Here is a 22880-nt window from a genome sequence, read left to right as displayed (position 1 = left end):
TTGCTTTAAATATCACATTCTACTGGCGACTCTGTGGTCAAGCCATTCAGTGAACTCATCACAGGAGGACTATATGCAATGAATTTGCAAAATGATTACTACTTTTTGTAAAAAGGTATGCCTCAACATATCTTTGTTGGCAGACACTAAATATTAGAAACTGTATCTGCAGGTCTGCAGTTCTAAAAGAATAATAAACTCATTGTTCAAGAGCTTTTAATATAAAAATATATATTAATATAAAAAGGTAGAATTCATATGTGTATTTAGATTTTATAGGGGCATCTAATATTATATATAAATATATATATATATATATAGACCAGTCCAGGGTGTAACCTGCCTCTCGCCCAAAGCCAGCTGGGGTAGGCTCCAGCACCCCCGTGACCCTCATGAGGATCAGCGGTAGAAAATGAATGAATGTGTGTGTATATATGTAATAAATGTAACTGTCTTATAAGAGGGCTTTTTCGGGCCGTATCAGAAGGAAACGGTGCCATCTTGTGGTCACAATACACAACGCTTTTACTTCAGCATGTTGCAATCAGTCTTCCAAATGCAAGTATTCAGTCCAAAGCACAATTTTCCTCATTTTCACACACACACACTCACAGACACATATATAGTATATATATATTCAGCATAATTTAAGGAAAATACACTTTTAAACTGATACATGTGTATATATTCAACACTGTCCTTCACATACAGCTATTTACTGTTACATAACATAAAAAAGGTGCAAGTTGACTTTAAAGCATGTCAAGATGGAATAATGTTAAACTTGGATATGGTGCTGTTCAGCGTAATCGTGGATAAAGTGCACGACCTTAAGTTCTTATTTTACAGCGAAATCCCCAAACGTGACCTGTGATATGGAAAAAAGTCAAACACGCTCATTAGCATAACGTCTCACCCCGACATTGAGTTGAACTGCCTTCCAGTATCGAGCCAGCTGGTGGAAAAAAACACTTACCCCTCCCAGGACGATGTTGCCTCTCTCAAACTAGTTTGACTTGTCTGACTGAAATGTGACTGACAAAAGAGTTCCACATCAAAACAAAATGCAGTCATCTCTGCACACATTCTTCAGGTCAGAACGAGATGTTAGTAGCCTACTGACAATGTTGACAAATGGAATAAATACCGTTTTTGTGTCTCAATGAGTGACCCAAAACATGCATCATCATGATGACTACTGAATGAGGCAAGTTTAACACCGTGAGCTTTTTACATGGGAACCCATCCATCCATTGAAGAATCCATTGATGACATCCTACATCTTCTGAATTTCAAAGAGGCGCACATCTGTGTCGTACCAGATGGGAGGGTCCACATTGCTGGTGGGGAAGGGGGGACAGAGATATTTCTATTAGTATCTATTAGCATTTTTCATGATTAGTAAACTTGGTTTTACTCTGTCATGAGAGTTCATCATATTAAAAGATGAGTGCCTAATTTCTTTTTACGCTTTTATTAGAGAAGCTATTGCTAAAAGATGAGATGTGTGACACTTACTACTCATCATTTGTCCTCATTCACCATAAAAGTTGAGTCTTTAAAGAGTAAAGTAAAAAACTCTAAATATTAAAGTGGTTAATTTCTTTTTACACTTGGATGACAGTTAATGTTCAGCTTTTTTTTCATTCTACTGAAGCGAGTGTCGGAAGAGTAATTCATTTTCAACTATTACAATATCAAAAGGTTTTAGTAAAGGACATTTATTTCTGTTTTCGTTATTTCCTGCAGCACATGGGCCCCACAGCCAGGTGTTACTGTGTTCAAATCTCCTCACTGTGATTGTTTGTCCTGTGAATGACTGGCCAGCTAGGATAGGCTCCAGCTCACCCCTAAGTAGAAAGCAGAGGTGGACTCACCGCAAATAGACTACACCCCACATGTAGGTGCGAAACCACATGGCGGTGCCAGCGTTGGCCTGGTACTTTCTGATGAGGATTGGGTGAGGGACGGGCAGCAGGCCCACTAACGTTCCATGCTGGAGAAACTTCAGGATCTCGGATTCATCAGTCAGACCCCTGCGGTCACAATCAAGAGGACGTTTATTGACGATGTCTTACTACGGCAAAAAGTGAGGAAAATGTGTAGATGTGTTTACTTGTCAATACAGATCTTCTCCACTTGGGGAACTAACACCTGCAGCAGTCGCATGATGGTCTGCAGTGGCAGCTTGCACTTCCAGGAAAGGACCTGAGAAAGAAAAGGAATGCTCATTGTTGCCCCCTTTAGTACTGGAGTGGAACTGTATCATTTCATATACAGCGGTGAGAGTGTTGTTGCATTTTTAATTAAATGTTTTATGAAGGGAGAAAAACATATATGGCCCTGTGTGAAAACGTGATTTCCCCCCTGCCAAGTGGTGGCTGGCCAACCAAAATGACCCCAAGAGCACAGCAACTCATCCAAGAGGTCACAAAAGACCCCACAACAACATCCATAGAGCTACAGGCCTCACTTGCGCCAGTTAAGGTCAGTGTTCATGACTCCACCATAAGAAAGACACTAGGCAAAAATGTCCTTCATGGCAGAGTTCCAAGAAGAAACAAACTGCTGAGCAAAAAGAACATTCAATTCATCTCAATTTTGCCAGAAAACATCTTGATGATCCCCAAGATCTTTGGGAAAATACTCTGTGGTCTGAGACAAAAAATGAACTTTTTGGAAGGTGTGTGTCACATTACAACTGGCGTAAAAGAAAACATTATACCAACAGTAAAATATGGTGGTGGTACTGTGATGGTCTGTTTTGCTGCTTCAGGACCTGGAAGACTTGCTGTGATAAATGGAACCATGGATTTTGCTGTCTACCAAAAAATCCTGCAGGACAATATGTTGGTGATCCAAAACACACCAGCAAGTCCACTACTGAATGGCTGAAGAAAAACAAAATGAAGACTAGTCAAAGTCCTGACGATGCAGTGGCAGTATGCTGGAAATACCTCTGATGTGGCTGAATGACAACAATTTAGCAAATATTAGAGGGCCAAAATTCCTCCACAGCTGTAAGAGACTCACTGCAAGTTAGCGCAAATGCTTGATTGCAGTTGTTGCTGCTAAGGGTGGCCCAACCAGTTATTACTTTTTCACAAAGAGCTATCTATGTAGGTTTGGAATTTTTTTCTCCCTTAATAATAAAAAGTTTCATTTAAAACTGCATTTTGTGGTCTGATGTGTTGTCATTGACTAATATTTCCATTTGTTGATGATCTAAAACATGCAAGTGTGACAAAATAAGAAGGAAGTGGGCAAACACTCTTTCACACCACAGTACAGTCCTTCCCCATACTGTATCACACTACCTACTGATGCTACAAGGAAGGAAGGATCGTATTAATCTATTGGCAAAAACCACAACTACTGACCCAATCTGGTGTCGGAGCCCAAAGTGATGCTGAAGAAGCACTCGACAAACGTCTTCTCTCCATTTCAGCTTCAGTGTAGAACACATCCTGAGAGCGGTAAAGAGTTAGACTCACACTACACACACTAGCAACAAGAACATGAACCACAACACTGACTTCATTGTCTCTGCCTGAGTTGGACTCTGTGTCGCTGGTTCCTGTGGCTGCAGTCTGCTCCGAGTGTTCTGTCTTTGGCACTGAAACCATGGTGCCATCCTCTGATACCTGGGACTTCTCAGTCAGCTTATCAATACCTGGAGGGTCACACACATACAAAACTAAACTTTATACGTAGATTACATATAAGTAATAAGGACAATTGATTGACTGGTGGTGAAAAACATGTACTGTAGGTTGAGGGTGTTGACAAGGACAAAGGCTGAAGGCTCTATCATGCTGAGTGAGGATAACAGACTGGAAACTTTAAAAGACTGGGTGTGCTTGAAATTGTTGTTTTTCCTTAGTTAACCATGCTTACCTGCAAGAAAACTTGTGCAGTCATCCTTCCTTTGCACAAAAAGGGCTTGATCGCACTACTGCTAAGATTTCAGCTAAACCAACCATTTATCAGCCTATTAAGAACTTCAAGGATAGAGGTTTAATTGTTATGAAAAAGGCATGAGGGCATTCAAGAAGGGCCAGCAAGCATCAGGACTGTCTCTAAAAGTTGACTTTGCTGCAGGAACTGGGCACCACCAATGCGGCGCTTGCTCAGGAATGGTAGCAGGCAGTACGAGTGCATCTACATGCACAGTGGGGAGAATACTGTCGGAAGATGGCCTGGAGTCAAGAAGGGCAGCAAAAAAAAATAAATCTCTGGGAAAAACATCTGGGACAAGCTGGTATTGACAAAAGGTACAATATTCATTCATTCATTTTCTACCGCTTATCCTCACGAGGGTCGCGGGGGTGCTGGAGCCTATCCCAGCTGTCTTCAGGAGAAAGACAGAGTACACCGTGGGCTGGACGCCAGCCAATTACAGGGCAATAGGTACAATATTCTGATGAATATTGTTTGGGGGATCTATAAAAAAAAAGCTTGTCCTGGGAAGAAAAGGTGAGCGTTACCATCAGTCCTGTGTCATGCCAACATTAATTCACGAGTAGGATTGCTTCTCAGGGCTCACTCATAATTTTACCAAAGAACACAGACATGGGTAAAGAATAGGAACCAAAACATCCTCTGAGTGCAACTTTTCCCAACCAAGAACAGTTCGCTGACAAACAATGTTTTTTCCAACATGACAAAGCACCTTGTCGTGAGGCAAAAGTGGTAACTAACTTGCTGGGGGAACAAAACATCAACATTTTGGGTCCAAACTCCTTAATCCTTTTGGGGACTTACGGTCAATCCTCAAGAGGCGGGTGGACAAACAAAAACATGCAAATTCTGAAAAACTCCAAGCACCGATTATGCAAGAATGGGCTGCCATCAGTCATGATGTGGCCCATAAATGAATTGACAGCATGCCATGGTAAATCGAAAAGAAAAAATATAAACACTTTACATAAAACTTTATGTAACTGTCAATTAAAAAGCCTTAGGCACAGTAATATACGGCATATAATATTGAACATCTAAAATAAAAGCAAACGGTTTTATCATTCTCAAAACGTGATGAAATATGAATGAAATGTGAATTACACCATATAAATATGTTATTTTACCAGGCATGGCAACCAGACTGGCCTTCAAGGTTCCAGGCTCTGCTGGCACCGCGGGGCGGGAGCCCTCCATGGACACGGTCTCCTGTGAGCTGGTGCGGGAGATAACGTCAGGTGACTTCCTCTTTCTCTGCAGAGCCTTCTGGATAGAGGCAGGGTCTGACGGCAGGTTGGCCAGCTGATGGAATAAGTTTCGTTTGCGGATGATGGCGTACACCAGGTTACAGTTACCTGGAAAAGAACACATTAGACCATTGATGTTTCAGCATTCTGGCAATTGTGTGTAATTGATTGATTCTGTCTTGAGGTAAGTGAGGCAGATGCTGTTGAGTCGGCCTCAACTGGTTTGCTTTGGGAAGTTAAGCTACATCCTTCTGGCCACATTATTCCTTTTAATTAGTTCCTCCTTTTCTGAACTATAAGGAGTGTTGTCACTGTTAGATACTTCAAGTAATATAAAGCTAAGATCCATTATTGTTGTTTTGGTTGTGCAGCACTCACACATGAAAGATGACACATTCTCAAATATTTGCATTTTGAGGCTCCAAGAACAAGTTCTCTTACCGTCAAACTGGTACTGTATAATGTTGTTAAACGCCTCCAGCAGAAAGAAGACAAGGTGGTGGTTCTGGGCTGCAGAAAACAGGAACCAGCTTGTCGAGAAGGCTTCCAGCAGGTGGAGCAGCTTGTTAGCCGCTACCATGGACAGGCTTTTCAAATAGGGAGACACTGTGGAAAAAATGGCCATTTAGGCAAATTGTTTACAAAGGGAGTTCTTGATAAGATCCATAACAATGAGTAAAATCACCATTCACAACAATGGTGAGCAGGCAGTCAAAGAGTGGCTGTAAACGCTGGTGGCCCGTGGTGATAATCTTATGGAAAACCTGCAAAAGCAAACAAGAGCAACAGCTGGTTGGCTTCTTTCCTTTACTGAAGTCTCCATGGCGACATGTCGGGCCTCTCACCACAATGAGCAGGTCCGCGTGAGTGCCTGTGAAGACGGGGATGTCCATGGGCACATGAAGTGCGTAGGGCTTGTTTAAGCGTACTCCAAAGTTTCTCTCCCCGCTCAGCAGCAGGAGGATGAACACTCCAATGTGCATGAGTCCCACACGGGCTACGGACAATAACAACATAAGATTAGATAGACTATCTTTCAAAAATCTTTCAGCATGCATTTTTATGATTTTCACAAATAAATTATATACTTTAAAGTAGTGAGTGTGCAGGCTTTTACAGCAATATATATTTACTATCCACTTAAAATGACTCAACCCAGCCATTATTGGCTAAATTAGAGGTTCTCAACTGGTTTGGTGCACCATCACCCCTCAGTGACAAGTGTGAGCCAAATTGTGGGAATTTTTTAACTCAAACTTGTCATACAGTATGTATCTCAAATTTCAAGTATCTGTTTTCAACACGGTTGTCCAGTGGTTAGCATGCAGAAAATGAATGAATGGATGTTTTCAACAAAACATAAATTGATGCTGTCTCCTTATAGCAAGCTCATCTCCAGCAGATATCTGCAGCTGTGTGACGGATGAACAGCGCATTAACTCTCCAAATTGATGTTCTTCCTCTCCCACTCAAACAGTTGCCCAGAAACATGTCATGCATCTCATGGCGGCATAGCGAACAAATAGTTCAGACAAGAACATGATGGACATTCATTGGCTCGTGACATTTTTTTCCTTTTTGTCCGAGGCAAAAACCCCACAACCCAATGAAAACAGCTCCACAACCCACTTTAGGTCCTGGACCACCAGTTGAGAACCACTGGTCTAAATACTACTCAACACAAGGGAGTAGTGTGATAATTTTCTTGTGTCAAGCATGGTGGTAATGTGTAGTGTACATGTGTGCTGCAGGCGCAGAGGGAGCTGTGGTTCATTGAGGAGAAACGTGAATTTTCTATGTACTGTGACATTGTGAAACAGAGCATGGGTCTACGTATGTCATGGGGATATATGAATAAAAATGAAAAACAATTAGTGCCTAACACAATTTCGAGCAGAGGGGAGGGGACAGCATGAAGTTTATGAATTATATGAAGTAAGTTTGATTATGTTGTGCATTAAGGGTGTTTCATCTTGGAGATTTTATTCATATTGTTGTCCCAATCCCTGCACTGTAAAAACCTGTCAATATATGTACTGTATGTGCATGTCAGGATGAGTGGAGATTTCCCTGAAAATGAAACTTTAGCACTGGTGGTATTTATTTTTGTACTTTGTAATGCTTTATTATGTTTCTTAAACTTTCCCTATCATTTCGCTATCAAGTTATAGTCAGATTTAAATCATAACGATTGCAAATGGACAAAAGTGAAGCTCAAGTTCAACTCATTAAAATGGAAGGATCCCAACATCGGGCTGAAATAAAAGATATGTAAGCAAATACTTACGAGTGGTCATGTGACACACACAAAATTTTACCATGCAAAATACAAATATTTGAAATACAATTAATTACCTACTGCAAAATGAATTAACCAATTCATCATGTTCAATATTTCAAGTTAATGACGATGTTGTTAATGTTGTTTTTCAAGTGTGCTGGAGTAGGTAGGGGGTACATGACTAAAGGGGTATAGGTTTGGGAATTTTGCAATATTTCCAAGTTTACTATATATAATACAAAGACTTACATTGATCAGCTCTAGCATCATTAAGGTAGTAGAGTATTGGAACCAGAATATCCAGTACATCGCTGCTCTTCAGGACAAAAAAGAGGAATTTCTGCATGGGAAGACAAACACAGACTTTTAATACCATCGCATCTTGGATCACAATAAAATGTTCTTGTAAATTCTCCATCCAACCTTGTTAAAGTCACAAAGTTTCCAGAAAAGCACCAGAAGCTCCTGGTGGAACTGGATCTTCTTGGTGGAATTGGGCAGGTAGGTTTGAGTCAAAGGGTTGGTTAGCAGACGAGCTAAGCCTTTGAGCACAAAGTCAAAGTCCTGGAAGACAAGAAGGCCTTTAAAGGGGACCTATTACGCTCATTTTTCAGACCTTTGCATTGAGTTATGGACTTCTATAGAGCAGCTCCACACGACAACCCGCACAGAATACTTTCTAGATCTTTCAGCATCTGCACCTATTCCACCTGTATTTCCTTGGATTTCAAAAACGGTCTGTTTTAATTTATTCCACCCACAGCCCAACTTCCAGTATGCCCACTCCACTGTGATTGGTCACACTCCCAAGTACTTCCGGACTACTGCCGAACCCCACTTCCTAATTTTGATAATAAATGAATAAAGCCTTTGGAGTGGTTAGTGGTTAGGAGCAATTGGTAGCTTGTGAGCTACTGGCTGGACACCCCTGACTTACCGTGCATGAACTCTAAGAATCTACGCATCTGGTGTGAACAACATTTATAGGTCAGAAAAGCGGTATAATAGGTCCCCTTTAAGCATTTTTTTACCTCCTCTCTGTGAATTCTTGATAAATAATTGACAAACAGGTTTTCAGGGCCGGTGGACTGCACAGACAGAAAGGCAAATTATTATTAGTTCATCATCACATTGTAAAAGATCTGCAGCTGTCATCGAATCTAACCTCTCGTTCCTCCACACTAGACGGGGAGGACGGGCAATGGGAACCCCCTCTGTCGTGCTCCAGTGTCACAATGAGGATCTGCATCGCCTGCTCCACCAGCTGCTCCCGATAGTCGGAGAAGAGCAGGTGGTTGTATGGGATGCCATAGCCCACCGGGTCGTAGGCGGACACCACATTGAGCAGAGAGGTGAACAGGGGCAAAGCATGCCTGGTAGGAGGTACACAAGCGTTAAATAATAGGCGTGCACGGCGATGAGTGGATGATGTTTTACCGATTCTCAGTAGAGCAGAAGAAGGTCACCCAGGGGTTGAGGACATTGGTGTCTGATGAAGCGGGCAGGTACATAACCTCGGAGAAGCAGGTGAGGAGCAATCTCAGCAGCTCCGTCCTGACAATAAATCATAAATAAATGACTCCACCAGTGAGTAGATGGGAGTAAATGAGGCGTAGGTGGACTCACCGATTTAAGTCATGGATATAGTTTAGAGGGGGGGACTGCGCAAAGCCCACTCCCGCTTCCCAGATGTATTCACAGCTGTCTATGGAGTGCATGCTCTCCACCGAGTCCTGCAAACATATTTACATATCTAATTAACACTGGAATAGAACCAGCTGAACGCAGACATCCGCCAAAGTAAAAGTGGATTTGTGTTTGTTTCTGCCATTAGCAGCATGTACTCTGAAAAGAACAAGGCGGTAGATAGCCATGAATGATCTTCTTTGTGAAGAAACACACAACGAGTTAACTCAAATCATGCATGTCGGAATTCATGTTTTTCCTCAAACCACAGCTCCCCAGTGCCAGCAGCACTCCTGCAAACTAATATCATGCCACTTACACCACCATGCCGCCTTGTTTTCAAGAGACAGGAAAGTGCTTGACTTCAAAATGTCATAGTCCATGTTGGAATGTCCCTCAAGTGGATAATACACTCATACCAAGGGTGGTCTAATCATTGTTTCCATGACTTGTTAGTCCAAGTTTAATTTCTATAGCATCGTCCTAAGAGCTTCTTTCTTTTTGGGCTTTTCCCTTCAGGGGTCGCCACAGCAAATCAATCTCCTCCATCCAACCCTGTCTTCTGCATCTGTCTCTCTCACACCAACTACCCTCATGTCCTCCTTCACTACATCCATAAACCTCCTCTTTGGTCTTCCTCTATGCCTCCTACCTGGCAGCTCTAAACGCAGCATCCTTCTACCAATATATTCACTATCTCTCCTTTGGACATGTCCCAACCATCTCAGTCTGGTCTCTCTGACTTCCAAGGCCTCCAACATGAAATGTCCCTCTGATGTACTCCTTCCTGATCCGATCCATCCTGGTCACTCCCAATGAGGACCTCAGCATCCTCATCTCTGCTACCTCCAGTTCTGCTTCCTGTCTTTTCCTCAGTGGCACTGTCTCTAGACCGAACAACATGGCAGTTTTGTAAACAGTTTTGTAAACCTTTCCTTTCATTTTAGCTGAAACTATTCTATCACATGGGGCGGCACGGCGGTCTAGTGGTTAGTGCGCAGACCTCACAGCTAGGAGACAAGGGTTCAATTCCACCCTCGGGCATCTCTGTATGGAGTTTGCATGTTCTCCCGGGTACTCCGGTTTCCTCCCACATTCCAAAAACATGCTCGGTTAATTGGCGACTCCAAATTGTCCATAGGTATGAATGTGAGTGTGAATGGTTGTTTGTCTATATGTGCCCTGTGATTGGCTGGCGACCAGTCCAGGGTGTACCCCCGCCTCTCGCCCGAAGACAGCCGCGACCCTTGTGAGGAAAAAGCGGTAGAAAATGAATGAATATTCTATCACACATCACGCCCAACACATCCATTCTTCACCTCCTTTTCACAATCTCCATTGTTCTGAATTGTTGACCCCAAGTACTTAAAATTCTCCACCTTCTGTATCTCTTCTCCCTGTAACCTCACTCTTCCACTTGGGTCCCTCTGATTCACACACATATACTCCGTCTTGCTGCGGCTAATCTTCATTCCTCTTCTTTCCAGGGCAAACCTCCACTCTTCTAGCATCTCCTCCACCCGTTCCCTACTCTCACTACAAATCACAATGTAATCTGCAAACATCATAGTCCATAGAGATTATTTTTTATAATAAATATAATCCACTAAGATGATTACCATAATTTCTAGATAGAGCATAATAATAAAAAGCGTACCAATATATAATATGGGAGCTAAAACCACTAAAGGTGTTGGACCCAAACAGCCACACAAATGCAGGGCCACACATATCTCTCTCCCTCTTTCGTTTCCCCAGGGTAAATCGGCCTGTCCTGTCCTGTGCTGTCCTCCCCAGCAAGTGGCAGTCCAGCCACCCCAAATCCCCAAATCTCGACAACGACATTGGACTTCTCAACACCACACCACTCAACACCACTCCACCGGCAGACCTGAGGAAAAGTAGCAAGCTCTTCAACCTGAAACCTCTCCATGTGTTCTCCATGATGAATAATGACATGCAGATACCTCCGATGCCAGATCTTGCTGTAAAATTAATTCTCTAATCAAAATATCAACACTTCAGTCATGAACAGCAGCACAGACCTTGTCTAAATTAACTGCACTTAAAGAAACTTTCTTTATTTTATGAGCTATGCTATCGGATTGGTATCACAGACACCAGACTAAATTTTACTTGGTATCGAATCAAAAACTTAATCAGTGGTGTCACACATCATGAATGATGAGGAAGAGCAAAATTTCTGCCCCAAAGGACACCAGGCGTCACACAAATTAGCTGCATCACTAAGCTGCAGGGTTCAAAGTGTGAACAGCTTATACACTGGAAAACAAACAAATTTGTGGTGAAATTATTAGACTTGAAAAAGTCAAATTATGATTAAAAGCCAGACTTGCAACATTCCTTTAATCTTCCTGTTATGAGTGACAGTGTAGCTGTCATCACAGTCTTTTAATTTATTTGCAAACTTGGGTGACAGGTTAGTTGGGTGACTATGCAGAAGGAAGGAGGAAATGCTTCGAAGCCAACTCTGACTTCCATCTGAAGCAATAGATGACTTAGCATTGTGGTCATGTTGGGTTCTTACCGGACCTCTCCTGTGGCTGTGCACAGTGAAGTCAGGGCAAAACAGGAGGTCGGCGATGGCCAAGAGGAGAGACTCTGCCAGGGGGCGAGCTCCTTCATCATCCTCCAGCTCCTCTGTCTGGAAATGTACAGTTTGTTTAAATAAAAGAAAATACAAAGATATCTCCGCCACGGTTGGAATGAGGAAAGTACCTTAAGAGGTCATTCAATGTGTTACATTATTGCAGTGAGTAAGCATCAAAACCACATCATCACCATCACCATTCCATTCAGTCTTGATAAACAAGAGCTGGGATTTATTTTAAGATGCGTGTTGCCACCCGATGGTCACTCACCCCGGCTCGCCCTGCGCCAGGCACTGTAGACCAGAAGAACCCCCTCCAGTCCTGGTCTTCAAAGATGTAAGGGAGGATACGGGTCAGGATGCGAATGCAGTTCAGGACCACTTGCTTCTCCCTCTCAGAGGGGCAGCCCGAGTCGGCCCCCTGCACTAGTTTCTCCACAGCCTGAGGAGAGGTGTCATAAAACAGAAAGGCTGTTATTCTTCAAGGGAAATTACATACATTTTAATAATACAAGTATTATTTGTATTATATGGGATTGGATGGCAATGATATGAATGCCATTGTGGATGAGAAGAAAATTTAACTAAGTGAGAGATGATAGTCTGCACCTTTAAAGTGGAAAATGCCCCACACAGCATTCCCGACTACTGCAACAACTATAAAATATATATTTCAACACTAACCCAATGAAAATAGGGACTGGAAAACTACATTCTATATGTTTTACTATAAATCAGTATCAGATGTGTGTTTGTCATTTATTTAAACCCTTAATAAAGTCCTGGTGCTCTCTGCAGTTGAGTAAATAAAGCCTTGGGACAATATATGAAGAGAAATTGTACGCTATCTGGCGATGGTGCTGCTTCGGCCGTTTTGTCCAACCCTTCATGAACCTATTAATGTGTTGTTGCAACCTGCGACCTCAGAGACAGGAAGTGAAAAAGAAAGCAGGAGGAGGGAGGTGACTCACTGATTTCCACATCTAAGTGCGTGGGATGCATTGTGTTCAAAAGCACTGTTCCATTACTAGCAGGCATTATTGTGTTTACCTTATAGCACAGAGTAGCTAAATTGGAGGGTGATTCCTCTCGTAGAGCTCTGATCTCTGCAGCTGGAACCAGTGCAAAAACATCCTGCACTGTGGTGGTGGTGTCTGCCCAGAACTGGTCCCAGAAGGCGTCATCTGTGGCTTCCACCGGCTGCAAAACAACACGTTCAGCAATATCAGGTTGAATTATAGTACAGGAAATATATGTCATGTGACATGGACGTTACATTATGCATCTAATGATCTAGTCCTGCTCTATTGTTGTGTAGCTTGCCTAGTGCTGACGACAATGTAAACAGTCTATTTATCTACCACCATGCACCTGCTGCATCCATGCAGACCAGCTTTGATTTAACATTCGCTTTTATCGTCCTACCCAGTCACAAATGGAGACTAGAGGGTTATAATCGTGTTTGCGTCACAAAATCTGACATTATTTCTATCCAGACGCGCATGCAATCTTTAAATCGCACACTAGGTAAATACATATGATGCTAAGAAACTGCAACATGGGGCAGTGTTTTTTTAATGCGGTGTCTTATCTCCTCCGGGCAACGGTGCGCTCGCCCCTTGTTTTCAATGGTTGGGTCTAACCTGTGTTTTGGTTGTCAGCTGAATCACTGCTTTCCTGAAGTTCAGTTTTGAGTCGGTGGTGCCCATTGCGATTATTTGCCTTTATAATAAGAAGAATGACGATGGTGGCACCGTTGCCGCCGAGAATCCTTGTTAATCTCCCCTCCGTCCTTTTCAGTCATAGAAGAAGGCGGGTTTCTGTTTTGCTTTATTTGCACTCCATTGGCTGGAAGGGTGTCACTTCCGGGTTTGTGTGGACGACAGAAGTCGCGAAATGGGCTGTATTTCCAGATGTTTATAAACAATTCTAACTATTTACAAAAAAATGGATCTAAGAACAACACAATCGTCCATGTCAAATAACTATGTTGTCTCAATATGTGAAGAGGTGCGATAGCTTCATTCCCCCGGTCCAATTGGCGACAAACAGCGACATCTTTTGGCTATACTTTAATTAACCACCGAGTATAATAAACAATTCCTAAAATTATAATTTATTCGCTTCTGAATCGATGTAGCTGCAGTATTAGTGTTTGTTTCCTTCATTTAATCTGTAAATAATTAAAAATACTACTGAATACGTATGGAAGCATGATACGACGCAATTTCCTACTGTGATGATTGCGTAGGTCTCCGCGCAGGCGCAGTAACATGTAAACACAAGTACAACAGCGGCTTGTTCTGATTGCTACTGAAGGCTGATTTAGTGTTTAATTTCAGCTCAATTAACAATTTGATTATTCCTAATATAACTGAGTTGGAAAGGTGATACATGTGTTCAGAGATAAACTAAACGCGTTTGATAAAATATGAGTTGTAAGCGGTATTTCCCCGTGTCAACATAAAAGCTAATAAGTGTTAGCTTGTGGATGACGTATAAGAAAGAATGTTTGCCTCTTTGACCCTCATCGTTTGCCGTGTACGCCTTGACGTGATGTAAAGTAGCTGTTAAATTGTAGCTCTGTCTGTTAAAACTATATCAGATTGTTCTCTTAATTTATTGGCAATGGCTAATTTCATAACATAAATCACAATTAGCTTGTCAGGGAAGTGAGCTCGCAAATTGTAGCTAATCAGCTGTCAAAAGCGAGCTAACTGCTAGCAACCGTCGAGCTGTTTCTTTGATCATCCGGGGAAGATTTGCAAAGCAGTTCATCGAGATTTATGCATTTTTTGTCATCACATGTTGACTGAAAGCAGGTGAGTTATACGTATCATACAAACTCTAAAGAACAAGCTGTAGATCTTTTGTTGGCTAGCTTTGAGTGGCGCTAACAGTGCTCTCAGCTTTAATGTCCACTCGGTGAACACTCTCAGAAAGATAGTAGTTTGTTTGTGACACGTTTGAAAGCCCGTTATGTGCTATGTAGCATTCTGTATACGGCACAGCCTAGTATTCGACTAATCCTGTTTTTTTAATGCTTAAACTTGTCCTACATCAGGAAAAGGCAGCTGAATGCTGGTCATGAGAGTGGCCACCTGGTTCCTCAAGCCAAAAGGCAGAACCGAGCTCATCCTCTCTCTCCTGAGCCAGGACGGGATGCCTGGGACTCTGAGGTACCTTCAAACATAATATGTACCATCCAGAACAAGTATACAAAGTCACTGAATGTATATAGCCCGGGGGTCGCCAACCCGTCGATCATGATTGACCAGTTCATCCTTGGGAATTGCCAGGTCCATTACAGATGCTGTTGTTCCCTAATTCTATGTGTATATTTAGTGCAGGCACTGTTCAGGGTGGCCTTCACGTTTTTATGCCAGGCATCTCGCAGGGCAGCTAAGGGTATCTCTTAAAACCAGTGACACTTTTGAGCTATCTGGGCAGCTGCTGTTGAAATGTAGCACAGTTTGTCTGTCTGTGTTGGGGATAAAAGATACCAGACAATACATCAGACATATTATTGTCAAATCAGTCAGCTGGATGAAAATCTGAACTGTGTATTAAATAAAGCCTATTAAACATTCCATTGCGTCTGGCTCTCTGACGAAGAGAGGCTGTTGAGAGGAGGTCTTGTAGGGACTTTGCTTAAATAACATACAGTCCTATCTCTCCGCTTCAATCGCAAAATTTTATATTAAGAAAAACAAATGCAGTCCCAGGAAGTGACAAACTGACACACATTTTGACCACTGAACAGGTCAGTACGACTTGCCGTTCTCCAGGATCGCACCCCGACCTGAGATCGCTTCCCTACGGGCCAGCCAGTAGAGAGAAGGCAGAATGAGAAAAGGCTGAATTGCTAACACCAACAGCTTGTAATAACACAAACTTTGTATTTAAATACGTATCACTTATCACTTGAATCCCTAGCGCAACTAAAGGCCTTTGTTTGGATAAATATAATGACAACAAAATAGCTCACAAGTTGAATGGCAGTTTAATGCCAAGTTTTTGGCAGTACATTGCTATAGCACACACACACACAATATAAGCAAGAGTACACCTGTTTTATGATGACTTCATGGAATAAGAAAAAAATGCACAAGTGACAGACGTAACACAAGCCCACAAGACAAGTTTACCAAGTAATTTTACATACAAACCCAAATAAAGGCGAGCTGAAGAAAACCTAATGAAGTGGAGGCAGTGTGACCAACGCAACAGGAGCCGATTTTAACTTGCCAGTTGCACCGTGTGAAGCACCGCTGAGGTCATCTGTGACTGCAGCCGTCTCGCTTTGTGTGACTGGCCAATCATAGAGCGTGAAGAGTGAATACATAACGAGCATTTTCTTTAAACACGAATACGGATAATGACAAAATGTACTTGTTTTATACTCATATCTGGCAAAAATGCATTATCTGTAATAAACGAGTATCCGGCTCATCCATATGTATATATATATTCAAATATGAGTTTCATCACTTTAATACGTAAAATAGTCTACCAACCTATAATCTACCAACAATAAAATTCTGACTTGTACTTGGTAGGAATAAATGCGAGGAGTCCAGCCAGTTGGTGCCAGTTCGCGCCAATGTAATTTGCTGTGGCGTCTAGTGTCGCCAATGCAAACTACACACAGAGATGCCAAGCAGAGAATTGAACCCAGGTCTTTCTGATCTCCTGACTCTGTGGCCCACATGCTAACCACTCACCACAGGGCGGTCTATTTAATTATTATTACATTTATATTTTATTACATTTATTTTATTCATGCATATCTTGTATTGCCACACGGTGGTTGAGTGGTTAGCATTTTGGCCAAACAGGGGATCTGGAAGTATTGTGTTTTAATCTGCTTTGGGCATCTCTGTATGGAGTTTTCTTGTTCTTGTTCTCCCCGTGCGGTTTTCTCCAGGAACTCCTGGTACTGGGTACTTCCTCCCACATTCCAAAAACATGCTAGGTTAATTGGCGACTCCAAATGGTCCATAGGTATGAATGTGAGTGTGAATGGTTGTTTGTCTATATGTGTCCTGTGATTGGCTGGCGACCAGTCTTCAAAGTGAGCTGGGATAGATCCAGATCCAAACTCACCAGATGTGGGACAGGGAGTATGCTTGTGGGGGACAATGTGGGACACAGATGACGCTCGCGGCGGACACCAAAAATGCATATGGCACAGCTTGCCAACTGTCCAGTAACGTATAATACAGGGGTGGGCAAATATTTTGACTCGTGGGCTGCATTGAGTTAACAAAATTGTTCGGGTGGCCAGAACATATATTTAACACACACACTATTTTATGCTTATAATTTGCCTTGAATTATTTGTCTAATTTTATCTGTAAAAGTGTACTATCAGCTCTATGTTCTCATGTCCCTTTTTTCAGGAACGCTTTAAACATCAGACCACATCAAACTATGTAATTTAATTTTACAGTTTTGTTTACATTTTTTTTTTTTTTTTTTACTAAATAAGACATCTGACTTGTAAGTCATGTTGCCAGTTTGTATGTTAAAAGTTGAAATACTTACAAAGCAACTGGCGGGCTGGATTCAAACGCCTGGTAGGCCGGATGTGGCCCCCGGGCCGTAGTTACCCCATACCAAAATAACAACTATAGATCTACAAACAAAAACACAGGACACAGAATTTCAGTTGAAATTATCTGCATTAAAAAAAACAACACAAACTGCTACCAAAGAGGTTAATCTTGTAGGCATTAATTACCAATAGGAGCTCACAATAAAGGCTGTAATTATTCACTCTCATCATATCTTGAGGTAACCTTGTTGGAGCTGCATTTCCTTTTATTCTCAGAGTCCTTCATTTTCATTCATTCATCTCAAATCTCTTTTCAATGTGTCGCTAAAAGGCTTGCTGTCGCCGTGTGTTGAATTGATTTCCCTGCATGTGTGCCCGGTTGTTTGATTGACAGCAACCCCTGCCTGTCACAGTCATGCACACAGTCACACCCACCCACACACAAAGCCTAAGACCCGCCCCCATGATAACCTCCACTGTGTGTTGTCTGCTCTCCTCGCGCAGCTCACACAGGCGTTTGATAAAAAGATTTTAAGATGCATGTTTGAAAATTGGTGCCTGTCGATCAGAAATGATCGGGACAGCAAGTCCATTTGCGAGACGCATTAAAAATCATTAAAATGCGGGACAGTCTCGCACAAATCGGGACATATGGTCACCCTATACTCACGTGACCCTATTGTGGATTAAGCGGCATAGAAAATAAATGGATGGGATATCTTGTGTTAGATCTTATATTGTACAAGCTTTCCGAATGAAATAGCACATCCACTGTCACAACGTCTTCCTTTTATCGTCCAATCTCCCCTGTTGGGAACAGGAGACTAGGAAAACAGACATGCATGCACATGGAAATGGAATGAGGCTGGCAAAATTATACTGTTTATTTTCATTTATTGAGTGATTAATTAATTACTATCCAATGCCTAGTGCCCATGAGTGCCCAACAAGAAATCCTGTCACATTTTAGTCTGGCAGGGTCTTGTGACACACCGAGTAGTAACATGTCTCAATAAAGGTCTTTGTTGTTTTAGTCATCGAACAGCGAGAGCAGCCTCAGCAGTCCAGAGCATGCGTCTGGGAGCTGTAGCAGCAGCCGCTGCGCCGCAGGCCCCTGCAGTCCTCTCAGCTCCAGCGAGTCCTCCGACATGGGGGGCCCCACGCAGCCGGGGTCCTACCTGCACATCAACCGCATCCTGAGGGAGGCACACTTCCAGAGCCTGCAGAGCCGAGGCCACGTCCGAGAGGCGCTGTGACCTCATTCCGTGTCCCCCAAGACGACCTGATCAGGTATCAGGGCCTCAGAGAATCAGCAATAAGAACTGTGACCACAGTGGTTTGGTTTACATGCTGCAATGACGATGTGATGCTTTTAATAGCATGCAAATGATGGGAGCTGCCAAAAATGTCCAAGTTTAGGCCAGTCACTTTTGACTCGTTTAGTCTCCAAGTAGGTTGTTTGGCTGGTATCTCAGGGAGGTCATAGGTCTGAACCTTTCTGTCCATTTTCTCATAGTTAGCTCCAAAACCTGATTCCAGACAATGAAAAGACCTATCACAGCAATTTGCGTGCACTTCCATTCTCTTCAATTTCAGCATGTTGCTGCACAGTCCACATGTCAGAGCAACTAATAAGTAATTAATGACTGAGGTTTATCAATGACAAAAGCAGCCCCTAGTGTGTCTGCCTGTACGTTGGACTCGTTATTTCAGGTTTGTGCACTGATCCCCAGACCCAGGAGAAAGTGCAGCTCTGCTTTCTAGAGTTATTTTTTTCCATGGTTCTATTTTTTGTATTTAGTGTACATGGTGTCATGCCACTGACTCCTCTCTTGTAAATCATATCAGAAATAAAAGTGTTTTCAAAAATCAATTTCCATTGATCTAAAGTGAAGATCCATGAAGTCATGTTTTACATCACAACTAAAAGGAGGAATCATCTTTCTCCTCCCTCCAAATTGCCATTAATGAATGACTGTCCATGCATTGAGCCCCCCACTAATGAGCTCTGACCTGTGTGTAAGGCAGGAGCCGCCAAAGACTTCTTTAATTAGCACACGACACGTCCTCGTCAGACACAATAACATATTACACACATTAATGCAGCCCTGCATCACCATGGTTACCTCCACAGCCACAGCAGACCCCCATTACTTTGCTGCCTGTGATGGATGCTAAATTAGAGATGATGAATGAGCTGATGATAATTCAGCATTAGAAATATGTCTGATTCATGATGGCATTTCCCCCTTCAGGAGAAGGCCTTGTTATGTACAGCCACATAACACATTTTTTGCATGTTACCGTGGAAGGTAGGTTTCATTCAATGGGGTAAACCGTGAAGCTCACTAATTCCTGGGATCTGCTGAAAAGCAGAAATTCTTTCATTTAAATTCTATGGGGAACGCTTCCAGCGAGATGTTTTTGTGGAAAGTATTATATTGTATAAGAAAGTCCTTATGATGAGAAAAAGGCAAACTATGATAAAGACAGAAAAAGCCATAATATTACAGGACAAATTATGTAATTATAAGATAATCTGAGAAAAAAATCTAATATTACCAGAAAAGACGTATTAGTAATTCATTTTCCTAGAAAAAAATCATTTAAAAAGACAACTACAATGTAACTTAACACTATTTTTTAAAAGAATACATTTTGAGAGAAAAAATAATACTTGAAAAATGTAAATTTTTTCCAGAATAAAGTTGTGATGTAATGGGTGCGAAAAAATTATTTCATGAAAAGTTTAAATTTAAAACACAAGTTGAAAATATAACAAGAGAAAATAGGAGTAGCAGGAACAGTAAAGCAATAACACAAAAACCTGTCAAATCGTTACACATTTTAATCTAATTAATCATGATTAATCCTCATTTGTAACTGTTAAATATGACTTTTTTAAACTGTACTTTATGAACAAAAAGATAAATACCATAAAGATAAATACCATGGTATATTTGTATGTATTAACATAACTGGCGTTAAGCTGTAAATGTAAACATGACATTACCGGTAAAGCGGTGGTAATAAAGTGTTTGGCAGGCCATCATATCACATAAACAACAATGGACGACAAAAGGCTCATCTTGGAAGTGGAAAACCGCAGTCTTTTGTATGAAACACAAATTTAAAACAGCGCGGCTGTGCAGGCAAATACAGCTGTTGTTTACAAGAACTTCCTACAAGGCTCGTTATTTCATGAACTTGAGCAGAAGTGAGAACCCACGTAAACATCTGCTCTACTTGCTGTTTTTCTTTGTCTTTCCGTTTGTGTTTATTTAGACCAAACCTATGCATAATAATAATGATGTTCAGCGTGTCCCTGAATGCACCTTGGAGTTGAGCGACAATGAAGAAGTATGGTTCTGTGGAGGACGAGAGATGTGTTTATGAGTTGGAGATACATACACTATATGGAATTGCAGAATGAAGTTATAAAAGGAGTATCAGACTATATTACATTTGAAAATTAAAAAGTTTACATTGACATCTTACACTAAATAAATCCACCCATCAGACAGTAGGCTAAAATAAAATGTTCATAGAATGACCAGTAGAGGGCAGCACACTCTGCCTACTGCCTGGAAACTGTACTGTACAGTAAACATACAGTAAAAGAATAATTTAGAGGCGATCTTAACACATACAGACTCAGAGCGTGTGCAATGTAGAAGATATGTATTCCTAATCTGATTTTAACCAAACGCACACACGCTTTGTATGAGCACACACAACAGATATGAAGGTGGGCGGTGATGAATGACTCAAATCGCAATAGTGGAGAGCAGGACAGAGTTAAATGGACTGTCCTTGTTCTGGGGTCTATGTATGCGCATACATTGTTATATTTTTACTGTGGCCAGCAAAAAAAACGTGTTAGTTATGTCTCCTTTTTGCTGTGTCCTTTCGGCTCCGATTGCCATCTCTCCTCAAAGGCCAACATCAGCTGCTGCACACAAACTTTTATATTTATCAGTTTACCTTCAACTTCCACACTTTGGCTGGGAGTAATCTCTCTCCCTTCAGATTTCCTCAGGGAGGCAAGACTGCTCACAGTCCTTTAAGAGGGGGAGCGGCCATATATTACATTTACAGGTCCCCTATTATGCAATATTGACTTTTTTTAATGGTGTTCTTACTGTAATATGTGTCCTCAGACCCTGTGGACGAGCTCTAAATGTGAGACAATTCCCGCACCTGTTTGATCCCCAATTGGTAGCGTTCATTTCATTTCATTTCCAAAAGCAGGCTTCGCTACACATCTTAAAATAAAATAGTCTTAATTCCAGATTTTACCTGAGTGAACTTGGCCCCCCACCACACTCAAAACTCTGGTCAAATAGTCTCATTTGTTTGTGCTACGTTTGTGCTGTTTTGTGCAGGTAAAATGACTGCTGTCATTTTTATGTAATGGGCCAAAACTTAAATTGTTAATAACTCAAAAACGAAATCAGCACAAATTTTACCTGCACAAAACAGCACAAAACGAGCACAAAAATATGACACCCCTTTGGTTCTATTCGGAACATGTTGGGGGGCTGGTTATGTAATAGGCCAAAACTTAAATCGTTAATAACTCAAAAACAAAAGCAGCACAAACAAATATTTTACCTGCACAGAATGACCACAAAAAATAACACTAATTTGGTTCAATTTGGAGCATGTTGGGGGGGCTGGCTGACCTTTGGTTGACCTATGTTATAAACTGTAATAACTCAAAAACAAAAGCAGCATAAACGTTTATTTACCTGCACAAAACAGCACAAACATAGCACCAACAACTGAGAGCAGAGTTTTGAATGAGGTGGGGAGCCAACTTCACTCAGGTGTGGATTTTGGCTACCACACTTCCAAATACACAATTGTGTGATCGTTTTATTTCAAATTGTTAAAAATAGTATTATATGGCAACCCATGAGAAAAAAATCAAATGTCATGGCTAACAGGACAGAAAGCAGAAGTCAGCTAAAACTCATCTTTTTGCTCGTTTTTGCCAGACTTTGGCTGAAATGTGTTTGGGCAGCTGTTGCCTGGCATGAGGCGCCCCATTGGCTTGGCATGTCCACGTATACGTGCTGCTTTCCCCTCAACGGCCAAGCCAAACATCTGCTTTGCCTCCGCCCCGCCACCGCTTCACCCCGGTATCAAACAAACCCGCTCGGCCGCCTCCACTGCCAGGCGAAAGAAATTAATGACCCACCACGCACATTAGCGGTGCCCTATTGCCCCCGTCCTGGCTGGCGTAAGGGGAAATGGGGAGGTGGGTGGGGAGGGAAGACACGGCGGGGAAACAAGGAGAGCGAGGGGTCAGTGGGTCAGGATATTGAGAGTACTTCACAGGACAAGATTGATATGACAGGGAAGGTTGGATTTTAAAGTTTCTGCTCTGGTGAACAATACGGTGTCATAAGAGGAGTGCACAATTTGCTTTAGTAGATCTCCATCTTGGGTACCACTTCCCAACTAACCAGCGTTTTCACATTTTTACATCTCTCTGCTGATTTTTGCATTGAACCGCCAGCCAAAACTGGAATT

At 41.9% G+C, this 22880-nt stretch overlaps 2 protein-coding genes across 3 annotated transcripts; one reads left to right on the top strand and one right to left on the bottom strand.

Moving 5' to 3' along the window:
* Positions 1 to 433: 433 nt before the first annotated feature.
* Positions 434 to 13656, bottom strand: hid1a (HID1 domain containing a). Of its 2 annotated transcripts, XM_058049815.2 has the most exons (19): positions 13429 to 13650; positions 12836 to 12985; positions 12057 to 12227; positions 11723 to 11839; positions 9115 to 9221; positions 8926 to 9042; positions 8654 to 8861; positions 8520 to 8576; positions 7912 to 8052; positions 7738 to 7828; positions 6053 to 6204; positions 5893 to 5971; positions 5649 to 5813; positions 5088 to 5315; positions 3537 to 3673; positions 3381 to 3467; positions 2117 to 2208; positions 1878 to 2036; positions 435 to 1340 (listed from the first exon to the last, which is right to left on the bottom strand). In XM_058049815.2, exons 1-19 carry the CDS (start codon positions 13492 to 13494, stop codon positions 1277 to 1279), a joined length of 2388 nt encoding a protein of 795 aa, XP_057905798.1. In that variant the 5' UTR covers positions 13495 to 13650; the 3' UTR covers positions 435 to 1276. The 2 variants fall into 2 exon arrangements, with proteins under 2 accessions (XP_078653399.1, XP_057905798.1); XM_078797273.1 differs by having other exon boundaries at positions 434 to 1340; positions 3381 to 3673; positions 13429 to 13656.
* Positions 13657 to 14044: 388 nt separating this feature from the next.
* LOC131103496 (protein VCF1) lies at positions 14045 to 19231 on the top strand. Its single transcript, XM_058049816.2, has 3 exons — positions 14045 to 14607; positions 14850 to 14964; positions 18377 to 19231. Exons 1-3 carry the CDS (start codon positions 14591 to 14593, stop codon positions 18596 to 18598), a joined length of 354 nt encoding a protein of 117 aa, XP_057905799.2. The 5' UTR covers positions 14045 to 14590; the 3' UTR covers positions 18599 to 19231.
* The last annotated feature ends 3649 nt before the right edge of the window (positions 19232 to 22880 follow it).

The sequence above is a fragment of the Doryrhamphus excisus genome, linkage group LG16 (assembly GCF_037039965.1).
Source record: "Doryrhamphus excisus strain RoL-2023G ecotype Guam linkage group LG16, RoL_Dexc_Guam_v1.1, whole genome shotgun sequence".
Taxonomy (NCBI): domain Eukaryota; kingdom Metazoa; phylum Chordata; class Actinopteri; order Syngnathiformes; family Syngnathidae; genus Doryrhamphus; species Doryrhamphus excisus.
The sequence above is the reverse complement of the archived record's forward strand: the minus strand, read 5'-3'. Positions and strand labels throughout refer to the sequence as shown.